Source organism: Indicator indicator, chromosome 30, assembly GCF_027791375.1.
Source record: "Indicator indicator isolate 239-I01 chromosome 30, UM_Iind_1.1, whole genome shotgun sequence".
Lineage (NCBI taxonomy): Eukaryota > Metazoa > Chordata > Aves > Piciformes > Indicatoridae > Indicator > Indicator indicator.
This window is the reverse complement of record NC_072039.1, coordinates 12,643,937-12,660,959: the sequence shown is the minus strand read 5'-3', so window position 1 is coordinate 12,660,959 and position 17,023 is coordinate 12,643,937. Positions and strand designations below refer to the sequence as shown.

Genomic DNA, 17,023 nt, shown 5'->3' with positions numbered 1-17,023 from the left:
AACAAAGGGAAAGTCCAGGGAGCTCACTGCTGCTCAGGGCAGAGGGCAGAAGAGAACAAAACCTCTTCTCCAGGTGGCTCAGCATAGTTGTTAACATAAGCCTCAGGTGCTAAAGGCTTCACAGGAACATCCAGCCTGGGTTGGGCCCTCTCCAGAAGCAGGGCCCAAGCTGAGGCTTGGCTTTGGGTCAGAGGCTCTGCAAACATGGAGTACAAGTGAGGAGTTTGCCTTCCTGCATCCCCCCTCAGCCCCTGCAGCCTGTCACAGAACCACAGCATCACAGAAGGGTTGGGTTGGAAGGGCCCTTAAAGCTCCACCTAGTTCCAACCTACTTTTTTGTTGCATCTTTAAACAGCCACACTGCAGAGTCTGGCAGCATTGTGAGCAAGAAGCCCACTCTGCAGCATCTGCCAATGCTGGTTGTCTTTGCCTTCTTGCAGGGGGAAGGTGTCCAGCAGCTGAGAGAAGCCCTGAAGATCCTGGCTGAGAGGGTGTTAATTCTTGAGCACATGATAGGGATCCATGGTAAGTGGCACTGGGGTTTGCTCTTCCAGGCAGCTGGGGGCTCTCCTCCAGCACCTGCTTGGTGCTTAAAGATCCTCCCAGGCTCCTGAACTCTCTGCCTAGTGTCTGTTTAAGCTGAACCCAACATGACCTAGAATCATGGAATAATTAAGGTTGGAAAGGACCTCTAAGATCAGGTCCAACTCAACCCAGCACCATCATAACCACCAAACCATGGCCCCAGGTGCCATGGCCACACCTTTCTGGAACACCTCCAGGGATGGGGACTCCACCACCTCCCTGGGCAGCCTGTTCTAGTCCCTGACCACTCTTGCAGCAAAGAAATTTTTCCTAATATCCAACTTAACCCTCCCCTGGCACAATTTCAGGCCATTTCCTCTTGCCCTATCTCTAGTTGCTTGAGAGGATGCTTAGAAGTGTTGAGCACCTAGAGCCTCCACCAACTGCCCTCCTGACTCTGGCAGTAGCAGCTGCAGTGACCCCACAGCAAGTTTTGTGGCAGTTCAGAAAGCCAAGTCAGGAGCAGCAGCTCAAGCCACAAGGCAAAGAGCATTCCCCAGCTTCCCAGGAAGCTGCTTGGTGAAGGCTCTGTTAATCATAGAGTGGTTTGAATTGGGAGGGACCTCCAAAGCTCATCCAGAATCACAGAATTAACCAGGTTGGAAAAGACCTCAGAGATCATCAAGTCCAACCTATCACCCAACACCATCTAATCAACTATCCCATGGTACCAAGTTTCTTTAACCAGGTCCCATAGCACTTTTCTTTCTCCAGTCCTCCCTGCCACATGGAACCTCATTGCTGGCCTCACCTGTAAAGCAAACTGCTCACACCTGCCCTCAGGCTGACACCCACTCTTATTGGGAAGAGGCCTTTGGCTACTGATTGAGCCTATAAAGATGCTAAGTAGCTGAAACCTCCAGCAGTTCCTGGGCAAGTGACTGAAAAGTGAATCTGTTCCCATGCAGCTAGGCCGCACCTGCCAGAGCCCTCAAGTTCCTGCTGCTGCCAGCAGAGTGCTAAAGGCAAACACCACTGGGCACTGCAGAGCCAAAGCAGTGCCAGTGTGTGTGGCTCAGCTCTCTGGCTGGGCTGGCTTGAGCCTCAGCACTGCTCCTCACTCCTCTGTGCCCCTGTGTCCTTCAGAGGTCTCCAGTGCTGTTTCCAGAAGCAGCAGGCAGCAGCAGCTCCAGCTTTTTGGGACACCATGAATCACAGCCCCATGGTTTAACCACACTCACCCTGACCTCACCTCTGCATTCAGCTGAGCTGGCTGCCTGTTTTCATTGGATTTTTTACACCAAGGGCAGGTTTCATGGTGCTTTGCTTGGAGATGTTGGAGGTGGCAGGAAGATGCCCACCAGATGATCCAGGCAGCCCTCCATACCCAGCCAGCATGTTCTCAGGGCAAGAGGGGAAGGGGAGCCCAGTCCAAAAGCACAGTGCAGTGTGTTCAGGATCATAGACCCATGAAATTATTTCAGTTGGAAAAGGCCTCTAAGATCATCCAGTCCAACCATCAGCCCAGCACCACCATAACCACCAAACCATGGCCCCAAGAGCCATGGCCACACCTTTCTGGGACACCTCCAGGGATGGGGACTCCACCACCTCCCTGGGCAGCCTCTTCCAATCCCTGACCACTCTTGCAGCAAAGAAATTTTTCCTCCTCTCCATCCTCTGGACCTGCCCCAGCAGTTTCATAATTTTCCTTAGCTGGCCCCAGCCCTGCAGGTGAGGTCTCCCCAGAGCAGGGCAGATGGGCAGGATCATGGAATCATAGAATCATAGAATCAAGAAGGCTGGAAGAGACCTCAAGGATCATCGAGTCCAACCTGTCACCCTACACCTCATGACTATCTAAACCATGGCACCAAGTGCCACGTCCAATCCCCTCTTGAACACCTCCAGGGATGGTGACTCCACCACCTCCCTGGGCAGCCCATTCCAATGGCCAACCACTCTCTCTGTGAAGAACTTTCTCCTCACCTCCAGCCTAAACCTCCCCTGGTGCAGCTTGAGACTGTGTCCTCTTGTTCTGCTGCTGGTTGCCTGGGAGAAGAGACCAAACCCCTCCTGGCTACAACCTCCCTTCAGGCAGTTGTAGACAGCAATGAGGTCTCCCCTGAGCCTCCTCTTCTCCAGGCTAAACAGTCCCAGCTCCCTCAGCCTCTCCTCATAGGGCTTGTGCTCAAGGCCTCTCCCCAGCCTCGTTGCCCTTCTCTGGACATGCTCCAGCAATTCAACATCTTTCCTAAACTGAGGGGCCCAGAACTGGACACAGGACTCAAGGTACATCCTCTCTCTCCATCTCTGGCCACACTGCTTTAGATGCAGCCCAGGCTGCCCTTGGCCTTTTGTGCTTCCCATTGCTGGCTCCTGTCCAGCTTCTCCCCCACCAGCACCCCCAAGTCCTCTGCAGGGCTGCTCTCAGTCTCATCACCCTCAGCCTGGATTGATATCAAGGATTGCCCTGACCTAGGTGCAGGACTTTGCACTTTGCTTATGGAAGCTCATGAGGTTCAATTCAATCCAAGCTACTAAGTCAGAGGAAGATCTTCCTGAGTTCCAAGTTCAGTGCAATCACTGCTGAAGTTTTAGGCTCTGGGTTGTGTCTGGCCATGACCCATCAGAGGACAAGTGATTTACTGAGAAACTTTAGCCCTGCCCTGGTGCAGGATGGGTTTTAAAAATGGTTGGGGTTTAATTGCACAGCACAGTTAAGGCTGTATTCAAACACCTCTGCTGTATGACTTCGTATAACTAGCTCCTATTTCATCCAATAATGCTCTAGATTATAATATTCTGACCCTGTGCTTTTGAGATAGTTCCATTCTTCAACTCAAGGCACAGCTGAAGCCCTACCAAACTGCAGGTTAGAAAGAGGACTTGGAAAGAGATCTGTAACTTGTACCCTGTAGGCTTAAAAAACCACCAACAGGAAGATATAAAATAAGAGAACATCCTTGAGCACAGCCCTCCCTGCACTGATGGCACCACACAGGTCTAAACCACCCAGCCCCAAGGATCTGGTTGTGTTCCCACCACAGACAATGGACATGAAGTCCAGCCCAAGAGGTTCCACCTCAACAGGAGGAGGAACTTCTTCACTGTGAGGGTCACAGAGTCCTGGAGCAGGCTGGACTGGATGATCTTGGAGGTCTCTTCCAACTTGGTTGATTCTATGATTCTGTCATTCTATGATTCTAAACTGAGCAGAGGCTCCAAGGATGCTGAAGGGAGTGGAGCAGTGCCCTGTGAGGAGAGGCTGAGAGCCCTGGGACTGTGCAGTCTGGAGAGGAGAAGGCTGAGAGGGATCTGATCAATGTCTATCAATAGCTGAGGGCTGGGGGTCAAGAGGGAGGGGGCAGCCTCAGCTCACTTGTGCCCTGGGATAGGACAAGGGGCAATGGATAGAAACTCCAGCACAGGAGGTTCCACCTCAACATGAGGAGGAACTTCCTCATCATTGTGAGGGTCACAGAGCCCTGGAGCAGGCTGTCCAGAGAGGTTGTGGAGTCTCCTTCTCTGGAGCCTTTCAAGCCCCATCTGGATGCATTCCTATGTGCCCTGTGCTGGATTCTGTGGTGCTGCTCTGGCAGGGGGATTGGACTGGAAGATCTCCAGAGGTCCCTTCCAACCCCTAACACCCTGTGAGCTGTGATCCTGTGCTGGGGTTTGACCACCGGCTCCTGGGCAGCCTGCTCCAGCCCCGTGCTGAGGACCCACGCAGGGATGCTGATCCTATGCTCTCATCTTCCCCACAAGCTCCACAGTCACTGTGGTTGCCAAAGCCACATCCAGCCAAGCAACAAGGCAAAACAGAGCAGCAAACAACCTCTGCAGCAGGAGGCTCTCCCAGCTGCTTTGGCAGTGTTTGCCTCCAGCGAAGGCAGCGCAAATCCTGCCTCAGCCACTCGAAATGCTGCTGGGTAGGAGCAAACCAGGGCTGCAGGGCTGGCTTCTGAGGGTGAGCTCTTGGCAGGGAAATGAGCAAATGTCCATCTCTGAAGGCAGAAGGGAGAAGAAAATTTTTCACCATGTGAACAGTTAGACATTGGAATAATCACAGACTCACCGAACGTTAGGGGTTGGAAGGGACCTCCAGAGATCATCCAGTCCAACCCCCCTGCCAGAGCAGCAGCACCCAGGGCAGGTCACACAGGAACACATCCAGATGAGTCTTGAAAGTCTCTGGAGAAAGAGACTCCACAACCTCTTTGGGCAGCCTGCTCAGGGGCTCCAGCACCCTGACAGCAGAGAAGTTTCTCCTCACGTTTTCCCTCTCCCAGGGGAAGCAGTGGATTCCTCTACACTGGGCACTTTTTAGACTGAGCTTGACAGGGTTCTGGGCCAGCTCATTGTAACTCTACTGTTACCTAGGAAAGCTGGGCCAGCTGATGCTTGAGATCCCTTCCAGCCTGGCATTCTGTGATGGTGTGAAGAAACTGGTGCATTAAAACTGATGAGGCAGCACTGAGCAGCATCTGCTGCTGGCTGCTAGGGAAATCAAGAGTGGATGTAGTCAAATCTATGTAGCTTTGTAGAGCAGGAGGCTGTGGAAGGAGGAGGAGGTGTGTGTGTTGCCACCAGCGTGCTGGGAGAGTGGGCAGCTGAGATTTCTTCCCAGCTTCAGTGCCAGTTTGGCTGTAGCCTAGGGTGGATCAATCCTCACTCAATCTCCTTTACACTCCTCTACAAGGAGTGAAGTGCTGCTTAAACCCTCAGCCTCCACTTGGCCTCATCCCTCAATAGCAGGAGTCAGTGGGCAGTGCTGACCAGCAGATTTCTAATCAGTAAAAGAACAGGAATTTGGCACTGGAATTAAGAGATGGGAGCAGGGCAGTAAGAGCATCTAACAGAGTTCTGACAGAGCAGGGGGAAGCTGTGAGGGTGATGAAGGCATTTGGAACATCTCTGCTGTCAAGAGAGACTGAGCTCTGGCTGTTTAGTCTTGAAAAGAGAAGGCTGAGAGGAGCTCTTATGAATTTCTATCAATATCTGAGGGGTGGGTGTCAAGATGAAGGGGCCAGGCTCTTTTCAGTGGTGCCCAGTGGTAGGACAAGCAACAATGGGTACAAGCTGGATGAGGCTCTGGCCCTGAGGAGAGGGACTTGGGGGTGCTGGAGGATGAGAAGCTCACCAGGAGCCAGCAGTGAGCACTTGCAGCCCAGAGAGCCAAGCAGAGCCTGGGCTGCAGCAGGAGAAGTGTGGCCAGCAGGGCCAGGGAGGTGATTCTCCCCCTCTGCTCCACTCTGCTGAGACCCCACCTGGAGTACTGCATCCAGTTCTGGAGCCTCTGTTACAAGAGGGCTATGGACATGCTGGAAGGTGTCCAGAGAAGGGCCACCAGGATGAGCAGAGGGCTGGAGCTGCTCTGCTATGGGGACAGACTGAGAGAGTTGGAGTTGTTCAGTCTGGAGAAGAGAAGGCTCTGAGGAGACCTTCTTGTGGCCTTCCAGGATCTGAAGAGGGCTCCAAGAAAGCTGGGGAGGGACTTTTTAGGCTATCAGGGAGTGACAGGACTGGGGGGAATGGAATAAAGCTGGAAGTGGGGAGATTCAGACTGGATGTGAGGAAGAAGTTCTTCCCCATGAGAGTGGTGAGAGCCTGGAATGGGTTGTGCAGGGAGGTGGTTGAGGTCCCATCCCTGGAGGTGTTTGCAGCCAGGCTGGATGAGGCTCTGGGTGGTGTGAGGTGTCCCTGCCCATGGCAGGGGTGTTGGAACTGGCTGAGCCTTGTGGTGCCTTCCAACCCTGACTGATTCTATGAGTCTATGATTCTAAGCTGGAGCCCAGGAGGTTCCACCCCAATGTGAGGAGAAACTTTTGTACTGTGTGGGTGCTGGAGCCCTGGAGCAGGCTGACCAGAGAGGTTGTGGAGTCTCTTTCTCTGGAGAGCTTCCAAACCCACCTGGATGTGTCCCTGTGTGAGCTGCCCTGGGTGACCCTGCTCTGGCAGGGGAGTTGGACTGGGTGATCTCTGGAGGTCCCTTCCAAGCCCTAGCACTCTGTGATTCTGTGAGCTGTGAGTGGTCTGTCTACAACTACCTGAAGGGAGGTTGTAGCCAGGAGGGGTTTGGTCTCTTCTACCAGGTAACCAGCACCAGAACAAGAGGACACAGTCTCAAGCTGCACCAGGGGAGGTTTAGGCTGGAGGTGAGGAGAAAGTTCTTCACAGAGAGAGTGGTTGGCCGTTGGAATGGGCTGCCCAGGGAGGTGGTGGAGTCACCATCCCTGGAGGTGTTCAAGAGGGGATTGGACGTGGCACTTGGTGCGATGGTTTAGATAGTCATGAGGTTTAGGGTGACAGGTTGGACTCGATGATCTTTGAGGTCTCTTCCAGCCTTCTTGATTCTATGATTCTATGTTTCTATGATTCTATGGTGTGCTGGCAGCAGACATTGAGGCCCAGGGTGGGTGCCTGGATGGGCAGGCAGCAGGAGGGGCACCCCTCCTGCAGGGCAGGCAGCTCTCAGAAGGGCACTTCTGCTCCTTCCGCAGCCTGCCCTCGTCAACGGTGCTCTCCCCTGACTTTCTCTCCTTTCAGACTCTTTGTCTTCCATTGAGCCAGGCTCTGGTCAGGATGGCATCCCGGGCTCCCCCCTGAGGACCAGCATCAAGATCAAGCGTGGAGGACCTCAGCAGCCACAGGCCCACCAGATCCTCTCTTCCCTGCTGGAGGACAGCGAAGCCAAGAGGAGAAGCAGCCGGATGAAGTAGGAGCCTCTGCGTGCCTGCTGCCCACCTGCAGATACACCACCCCCCTGCTTAGGGCAGCCTGCAAGGCAAGTGGGTAGGAGGCTGCAGTGCTGGCAGCTGGGTTTTCTCCCCTGGCCAACACTATGCCCTGGTTGCAGGGAATGTCTCATCCATAGCTCAGAGAGGGTCCTATGAATATTTTTCTTGCTGTTGTTGTTTTGCCTTTGGAATGCCAGGTGGCAGAAAGGACACCTCCTGCCTGTGTCTCAAGAGTGTAATCCTCCCCTTGTTTCCTCACTGGCCTTGAAGGTCACTCAGTTAAAGCACTGCTTAACTGGAGGAGGCAGCCAGTCCCATCTAGACTCAAAGCCAAGCCTTCCCCTTGTCCCTTGGCATCTGCTTTCATTTCCTGTGGTGGTGCCATGCTGACTGTTAGGTGGAGACACCACTTCCACAGGCTTGCTTGAATGCAAGCTTCCTCGCCTGCAAGGATTTCTTTTGTAAGCAAAGAACACATTGGGACATTCAAGGAACACTTCAGCTGTTGCTCAGAAAGTTCAGGTTACTCTGGAATTTAGCATCCAAACCTTGGCTTTCCCTGTGGCATCATTTCTGTTTGTGGCTGGCTGAGCAAGGACTTTGGATGCAAATGTTGATGGCAAGGCTGACTTTATCTTCAGTGAGATTAGGCTGTTCCTGTGAAAATGCAGAGCAGTTTGGATGTGAGATGATGGAATTGTGCAAGAATTTTCCTACATTGTGCTCAGCTTGTGCATACCTCCAGAGAGAATTCATTTGAGGAGCAGCAGAAGTTTCTGAACCCTACCACCAACAAGAGAAAATGTTTTCACCCTTGGTTCTTTATCTTGTGAGCAAAGCCTTGCCAGTGAAATCTGGGGGCAGCATAGTAGCAAACCACAGCCTAAGGAGTTAGAGCCTTGTCAAGAGCTTATCTGGCACTGGGAGTTCAAAACAAAGTCATTTTACTTCTTGCAATAACTTGTTCTTGTGGGGGAAGTCCCAGCTTCAGGGTGAAGAAGCTGAACCTGCCTTTCTGGGACAAAGGCAGCACTGCACCTGCTGTGCAAACCAAGCTGGAGGAGTTGATGTCACTCCTGTAGACAGGGAGTTGTGTTGGAGGGGGTGAGGATAAGCAACAGAAACAAAGCTCATGGTTTATTTTATTTTTTTCATCTACCCCCTTCTGGCAGTTTTCTAATCCAGCCCAGGATGAGAGTGAGCAAATTGAGTTTGTTTGTGTCATTTTATGGCATCAGTCAGGAAAACTGGTCCTGTTCTGTCTGGTTCCTAGTGCAAGATACAGCAATCTGACAGAGCCAAACTGTGCTGCTGCAATGCTGCTGCCCAAAACATGAAGGAGCTCTGCCAGCTGAGTGTTAGCCACACATTGAAGCAACTTTCTGTGTCCATAATTGGTCACTGTACACCTATAGAGGTGCCAGAACACCCAAATCTGCCCCCTCAAGAGCATTGCATCTTCAGAAACCAACAGGCAACTTCAGGATGACTGAGCTGACTCTCAGGTCTTTACTTGGCCCTGTGCTTTAGAAATGCAACCATCAAAACAGGTGAAACAGTGCAGGGTGGTGCTGAGCAGGCATCAGAACCTTGTCCTCTTCAGTGCTGTACAACAAAACAGCCTTGGTATTAGCAGGCTTGGAGGCTGCAGTGAGTGCATTGTGCCCTGCTTGGCTGACACCAGTGCTGGAGCTCACTCAGGAGTCAGCTCACGTCCTTCAGGTTGTGCTTCACCATGCTCCAGTCTCCCTTTGGCCATTCCAAAGCCTTACAAAAGTTTGGGGAGTTAAGGCAAGCTACACCCAGGAGCTCCTCTTTCCTTAAGCCTCCAATATCTGAAGTGAGTGTGGAGTCTTGCCAAGGGCTGATGCTTCAGGCTGCAGCACTGCTTTGCCTGCCTGTGCTCTGAACTGCAGTGTGAGGCAGTCAGAGCCAAGCAAACAACTCCAGCTGCCCAAGGCCAGCAGGCTGCTGACCTCAGGCAGTCGTCCTGTAGTCATAATCCTTTGGGGAGAATGAAATCAACTCTCCTTGAATGCATCTTAGTGCCAAAGCCAGCACCAACTCCAGATCCAGTGCTAACTCTGGTGCCTGTGTATGCTGCTGAATTAAAGCAGAGGGCTGGCAGCCAGCTCTCAACCCAAAGCCACTCACAAACACCAAGAGGCCCACTTGCCAGTGCTTGGTGAGTGACTCAAGTGCTGTTCAGCAGCCTGTGGCCCTCCACTGCCTACCATGAGGGTAAAAGCTCTGTTGGTGGACAGCTGAATGTGGTGCAGCCACTGATGCATTCTTCTTGGAATGATCTTTCAATCTGAGAATTAAATGCATCAAAAATTAAAGATGCTTTCCCCTCTCCAGGCTGGTGACCATGCAGGAATTGAGAGATACTTGATAACCTGAATGGGGACCATCTTGGTCCTGAGCAGAAGGACATTACAATGTCTTCTTCTAGCAGAGAAACTCTCCTGCTGCCCAGCAGCTGTTGGAAAATCAGGCCTGGAAGGCTGAGGAGAAATCCCAGTTCAGTCTAAATGTGTATGCTGGGCAGACTGGTGCTAGCTGTAGCCACATTAAGGAAGTTCCCTCTTGGCATTTGCAGGAACCAACCCAAACCAAAGCATCTCTGTAAAGGGAAATGACAGAATTTGGCTTCACTGGTCCTGTAGCTACAGGGCTGAATTTGGGGAAGGAGAGGGCAAGGAGGCCACTTGCACTTCCCCAGCCTTTTGCAGCCTTCACAGTGGATTGAAGGAGCAATTTATGCCTCCAAGCTGGTCCTTCTGAACTCCAAAACTCTTGCACTGGCTTGATGAATGCTCCCTGGGAGTCAGTCACATTGCCTGGGATTTGGGATTGGAAACGATTGCAAACAAACTTCTGGCAAAGGAGGTTTGATGGAAGCTGTTTGCAGGGAACACTGCCAGGACAGTTGTCAAGAGGCTGGGGAGCTGTGGGTTGCAACCACTTTAATTCCTGCCTTCTGCAGCTTTCTGCATGGGCTGTGTAATTTTTTTCTCCCCACACTTCTGGCTTTGTCCTCTCTACCTCTCTCCTTGGCAGTGCCGTGTCTGTAATTTGGGTGAGAGCTGGGCTGGACCTAATGGACTTTCTCCCTCAGCTGGGCCTTCATTCCTCTCTACTTACACAAGGCTGGGAGCACACTCTTGTGCAGTCCCACTGTGGTTCTGTTTTGAAGGTGGAGACAGCCTGGCCATTAATGGGATCCATAACTCAGCAAACCACTGCAGCCACATTGTCCAGACCAGGGGCACAGGATGCATCTTGCTGTGTCTCTGTACCCTAGAGAGGGGAATCATCACAGAGGCACAGAATGTGAGGGGCTGGAAGGGACCTCCAAAGCTCATCCAGCCCAACCCCCCTGCCAGAGCAGGGTCACCTGGAGCAGGTCACACAGGAACACATCCAGGTGGGTTTGGAATATCTCCAGAGAGGAAGACTCCACAACCCCCCTGGGCAGCCTGCTCCAGGGCTCTGTCACCCTCACAGGGAAAAAAAATTTTCTCATGTTTCATGGAACTTCCTCTGCCTCATCTTCCACCACTGCCCCATCTTCCACCCCTGCCCCTTGTGCTAGCATTGGGCATCACCCAGCAGAGCCTGGCTCCAGCCTCTGGGCACTCCCCCTGCACATCTTTATCAGCATTAATGAGGTCACCTCTCAGGCTCCTTCTCTCCAGGGTAAAGAGCCCTCAGCTCCCTCAGGCTCTCCTGCCTGCCTGCTCATCCAGAGACACATCTCAACTGCAATGCTCAGTGCCTTACCCTACCTGCATCCTGTGCAATACCACACTTGTGTTCTTGTCCTTCTTTTCTTCTTCTTTCCTAAGACTTTTTGTGAACCTCTCATTGTTACTTTGAGTTCTGCTGCGTGTCTGACCTGGATTGGTGCTGGCAGTTTCCTGGTACTTGTAACACATTTTTCCTTGCCTTGAGCTGCCCAGGAGCAGCAGCAGCAGCACACTGCACAACCAAAACCTTCTTTGCCCGCTGATGTTCAGCAGCAATCTGGCACTCCTGGGAGGTGGGGAAAGCTTCTCTCCAGAGTATCACATTTGCACTTACTGTAAACAACGGATGGCAGCCCAGGGAACCAGGAGCAAAGAGAAGAGCCCTCAGCTGCTGCCAGCAAACTCCACCATAGTTGTGCCACCAACCCACAGAAACCAGCCCCAGCTCCTCAGCCAGCATGGACTGGTGCTGCTTCCAGTGGAGCAGAGCAGGATGCTCACAGGTGGCTGGCTGGCAAGTTTGGCTCTGGGGATTGGGATTCTCTGCCCATGAACTGTTGGATGCAGGAACCTCAGCACTGTGACAAAGGCTCCTAAAAGACAATCAGCTTCTGGAGTTCCTTCTGGACACAGTTTGTCAGGAATCCATTCTGCTCCACGTTTACAGCTCCTGGATCCCATTCCACGGTGGTGCTTCGTGGTGGTTCAGGGCTTTAAGTTACTCAACCCTTTCTGTGATTGCAACCAAGCAATCCCCAGGTGCTATAATGGTCCCCAAAGCACATCCCCCCCCGTGGAAGGCCAGGGTCACCTTTCCACTCTTTGCCTCAGTCATTTTGTATTTATCTTAGTGTGTTTTGTGTGTGTGCAGACAGTCCCAGCTCCTCTCACTGGAGTGAGCTTTACACCCACTTGGTCTCTCAGAGTGTGCAGTATCTTGCACTCAGGTGTAACTTCCTCACTTGGAGCAGGAGGAAAGCTCCTCTGTCACGATGGAGTCACCCAGGGCAGGCTCTCCTGTTTGCTGCAAACACAACCTGCCTGTTCCACCTCTTGCATGGTTCCTTCTCTGTTTTCATAGTGCTATGTTATTGTTCCAAGTATCTATTGCTCTTTATTTGCTATGGGGTTTGTTACTGTGTATGGAATGTTTTGTATTCAGCCTTTTCTTGCAGAGCAGAGTGGGGACAGTATTCAAGAGCCCACAAATACCAAAGACCTTTCATGTAATGCACTGAGAAATAAACATACTGTAAATGGAGATGATGTTGGTGTCCTGCTCAAAGCTCAGAGCTCCTTCACCTTGGGGTGGTTTTTTCTTTCTGTTTTTTCTTTCGTGCCACCTCAGCTGTCTCTGACCATGCATTTGCAGGTCTCTTAGCATGGGGATAAAGGCTCTGCTCCTACTCCTTTTCTGTGGGGTGGAGGGGCAGAAAGGACCTTCATTAACTAGAGTCAATCTGACAGTTTCCTTGGCCAAAATCCCAGAACCCCAGCATGGTGTAGTTGGAAGGGATCTCTGGAGCTCATCCAGTCCAACCCCTGCTCAAGCAGAGCACTCACAGCAGCTTGCCTGGGAACACAGTGGCCAGGAGAATTTGGAATTTCTCCACACAAGGACACTCCACAACCTCTCTGGGCAGCCTGCTCCAGGGCTCCAGTACCCTCACACCAAACCACTTTCTCCTCCTGTTTCCTTGTGATGGGACTGAATCTTGCACAGATATTGCTGGAGTGCTTCAGCAAGCTTGAACCCTGCCTCAGAGGTTTGAGATGCACCTCTGGGACAGAGCTCAGCAGTGCTCTGCACTCCCAGCCATGCTCACCACATGCAGGCACCTTCATGGAGAGCCCTCTCACCCCTACAGCAGCCTAGGGAAGCCTCCAGGCAGTGTCACCTTGGAGCATCTTGCATTGCATTGCAGAGCAAGGCACTACCTGGATGTGGCAGATGCTTCCTCCAGGGCTCACAGCTCTTCCCCAGCTCAGCTTGGGCACTCTGGGGTCAGGATGGCTGCAGCAGCCTGTGCCAGGGGGAGGACAAGCCAGAGAGAGTTCTGCAGTGCTGAGGAGCATCGATTCAATCTGTTCTTATTTGCTCCTTGTCTCACTTCCCCATAATTTCCCTTGCAGCTGAGGGAAGTTGGAGCTGGCTCATCTAAGAGCCACAGCAGCCCAGGCCCCCTCCCTGTACCCCCTGGGATCCCTGTACCTCTGCCTCTTCCAGAAGCATTTGCCCAGTTGCTGCTTTCTCTGAATTTGCCTCTGGGCTCCCAGAGTCACTTGTGACAATCCAAACTATTCCAAGAGGTTGTGGTGAGGAACCCTTAGGGCTTTTTTAACCTGCCTGAGATTGGAACAAGTATCCTGTTTGGGAACAACTTCCCAGTTTGGGAATACCTACCCACTCAAAATCACAGAACTGCTTCAGCTGGAAAAGGCCTCCAAGCTCACCCAGTCCAACCTTCAACCCAGCACCACCATGGCCACCCAACCCTGTCCCCAGGTGCCACGGCCACAGGTTTCTTGAACACCTCCAGGCATGGGGACTTCACCATCTTCCTGGGCAGCCTATGCCAATCCCTGACCACTCTTGCAGCAAAGAAATCTTTCCTGATCTCAAACCTAACCCTCCCCTGGCACAGCTTGATGTCATTTCCTCTGGATCTATCACCTGATCCTAGGGAGCAGAGCCCAACTCCCACCTGGCTCCAGCCTCCTTTCAGGGAGCTGTGGAGAGCAAACCTCAGTCCCTGCAGAGGGAATCATAGACTCATAGAATGTCAGGGTTGGCACCACAAGGCTCAGCCAGTTCCAATCCCCTGCCATGGGCAGGGACACCTCACACCAGATCAGGCTGGCCAGAGCCTCATCCAGCCTGGCTGCAAACACCTCCAGGGATGGGGCCTCAACCACCTCCCTGCACAACCCATTCCAGGCTCTCACCACTCTCATGGGGAAGAACTTCCTCACATCCAGTCTGAATCTCCCCACTTCCAGCTTTATTCCATCCCCCCAGTCCTGTCCCCCCAGCCTAAAAAGTCCCTCCCCAGCTTTCTTGGAGCCCCCTTCAGATCCTGGAAGGCCACAAGAAGGTCTCCTCAGAGCCTTCTCTTCTCCAGACTGAACAGCCCCAACTCTCTCAGGCTGTCCTCATAGCAGAGCAGCTCCAGCCCTCTGCTCATCCTGGTGGCCCTTCTCTGGACACCTCCCAGCATGTCCATATCCCTCTTGTAACAGAGGCTCCAGAACTGGATGCAGTACTCCAGGTGTGGTCTCAGCAGAGTGGAGCAGAGGGGGAGAATCACCTCCCTGGCCCTGCTGGCCACACTTCTCCTGATGCAGCCCAGGCTCTGCTTGGCTCTCTGTGCTGCAAGTGCTCACTGCTGGCTCCTGGTGAGCTTCTCATCCCCCAGCACCCCCAAGTCTCTCTCCTCAGGGCTGCTCTCCAGCCAGTCCCTGCCCATCCTGGATTTGTGCTTGGGATTGCCTTGACCCAGCTGCAGGACCTTGCCCTTGGTCTTGTTGAACCTCCTGAGGTTGTCCTGGGCCCAGCTCTGCAGCCTGTCCAGGTCCCTCTGGATGGATCCCTTCCCTCCAGCCTGTCTGCTGCACCACACAGCTTGGTGTCATCAGCAAACCTGCTGAGGGAGCACTCAATGCCTCTGTCCATGGCACCAACAAAGATGTTGAACAAGACTGGTCCCAGGCCTGATCCCTGAGGGACTCCACTTGTCCCTGGCCTCCCCTGGGACATGGAGCCATTGACAGCCACTCTTTGGGTGCAGCCATCAAGCCAGTTCTGTATCCATCTGGTGGTCCACCCATCAAACCCATGTGTCACCAGCTTGGAGCCCAGGCTGTGGTGTGGGACAGTGTGGAAGGCTTTGCTCAGCTCCAGGTCAATGACATCAGTCATGTCTCTGCATGAGCCTTGGCTGTAGGAGAGGCCCTGGGCTGTGTCTGTGGCAGTTCTGGTTTCTGGACTTGTTTTTTCACAGCCTGAAGCAAGCAGGAGCTATGCAAATCACAGCCAATCTTTCCCCCTGCTGATCAGATTATCCTGCAGATATGCAAACACCAAGAGCGTGGCAGAGGCTAAGTTTTGTCAGCACTGAGAAACATCCACAGCATCAGGTCCTCTGCTTCAGGCAGCTTTTTGCATCACTGATGAGGACATTCTCAAGGTTACTCCATGCCAAACATTCCCAGGCAGCACTTCTCTGGCTCTCCCAGGGTGGACTGATCCTGGTTTTCCTGTCCCAACACCTCCAACACTGATCCCTTTATCCTTGCCAAGGGCCCTCTGAGGCAGGCAGTGCTGTCAATCACTGCTCTACAGATTGGGAGTTGCTGGATAAAAGGCTGAAGGAATTTCTCAGGATGTTTGTGGCTGTCCTGCTCTGCCAAGCACCAGATTAGCATCAGGTCCAAAGTTGGTCTCAGAGCCACTGTGGCCACTGGCTGTGACTGCAGTGAGGGGGAATGCTGCTTCTGAGGCTCCTCCCAGCTCAGGACACATCAATGGCAGAGTGGAGCAGCCTCAACCCCCAGCAGGAGCTGCTTCATAGAAAAATACAGAAACCCACAAACAAAACTCCATGAGTGCACTGCCTGAACTCCTCAGCCTCCACATGCTCAGCACCAAGTTGCTCTACAGCTGAATTTTAAAGCCAGGCAAACAGGAATGAGAGGGCAAAAATGTCTCTGACAGTCATGTTCCACAGAACCCCAGCATGGTGCTGTTGGAAGGGACCTCTGGAGCTCATCCAGTCCAAGCCCCCTGCTCCAGCAGGGCACCCACAGCAGCTTGCCCAGGAGCACAATGCCCAGGGGGGTTGGAAGCTCTCCACACAAGGACACTCCACAACCTCTCTGGCCAGCCTGCTCCAGGCCTCCAGCACCCTCACAACAAACAACTTTCTCCTCCTCTTCACATGCAACCTCCTGGCTTCCACTTTGTGCCCCTTGCTGCCCCTTGTGCTGGCCCTGGGCACCACTGAGCAGAGTCTGGCCCCAGCCTCTTGCCCCCCACAGCTCCTTTAGCTCTTGCTGAGCATTGCTCAGCTGCCCTCTGGGGCTGCTCTTCTGCAGGCTCTCAGCCCCAGGGCTCTCAGCCTTTGCTCCTCACAGAGCTGCTCCAGGCCCCTCAGCAGCTTTGCAGCCTCCCCTGGACTCTCTCCAGCACTTCTCTGTCTCTCTTCAACTGGGGAGCCCAGACCTGGACCCAGCAGTCCAGATGCAACCTCCCTAGGGTGAAGTAGAAGGTGAGAAGAACCTCCCTTGCCCTGCTGGCCACACTCTTCTCCATGCACCCCAGGACCCCATTGGCCTTCTTGGCCACCAGGGCACATTGCTGCCTCATGGGGAACTTGTCCCCCCCCAGCACTCCCAGCTCCTTCTCCTTGGAGCTGCTTCCCAGCAGGTCCCCCTCCCCTGTCCTGCTGCAGGAGGTTGTTCCTCCCCAGGGCCAGGACCCTGCACTTGCCCTTGGTGAACTCCATGAGGTTCCCTCTGCCCAACTCTGCAGCCTGTGCAGGTCTGACTGAATGGCAGCACAGCCTGAGGGCTGTCAGCCACTGCTCCCAGTTTGGGACCATCAGCCAACTGGCTGAGGCTGCACTCCATGCCTTCATCCAGGCCATTGATGGAGATGTTGAACAAGACTGGGCTCAGTCCTGCCCCCTGGGGCACTCATTCACACAGAGGAATTGCTCTCCACACTTCACCTGTTGTAGGTGAGCAAAGAAAGGGTCCCAGGAGAGCCCCCCCCCCCCCCCCCTCTCTGCAGCCTGAGTCAGCATCTGTAAGCCCTGCTCACAGGCCAGGGACTGGGGATGGAGAAAGCAGTATCCTGCTGTGGGAGCAAACTAACCTGAGCTTCCCAGGCAGCACTGCAGGCAACTGCTGCTCTGTACCTGGTGCAAAGACAAAGCAAGCAGAGAGAGCTAAGCAGAAGTCCCTGCTGACTGCAGAAGGGGTTGGGCTGGGTGACCTTTGGAGGTC

At 53.3% G+C, this 17,023-nt stretch overlaps 1 protein-coding gene across 1 annotated transcript in view; it reads left to right on the top strand.

The window, feature by feature from the left end:
• The window catches only part of COL26A1 (collagen type XXVI alpha 1 chain), a 252,016-nt gene extending 244,769 nt beyond the window's left edge, over positions 1-7,247 (top strand). Inside the window, exons 15-16 of the mRNA XM_054394356.1 lie at positions 441-525; positions 7,075-7,247. Coding sequence (XP_054250331.1) covers positions 441-525; positions 7,075-7,247 — 258 coding nt within the window. The remainder of the gene's footprint in view (positions 1-440; positions 526-7,074) is intronic.
• Positions 7,248-17,023: the final 9,776 nt, after the last annotated feature.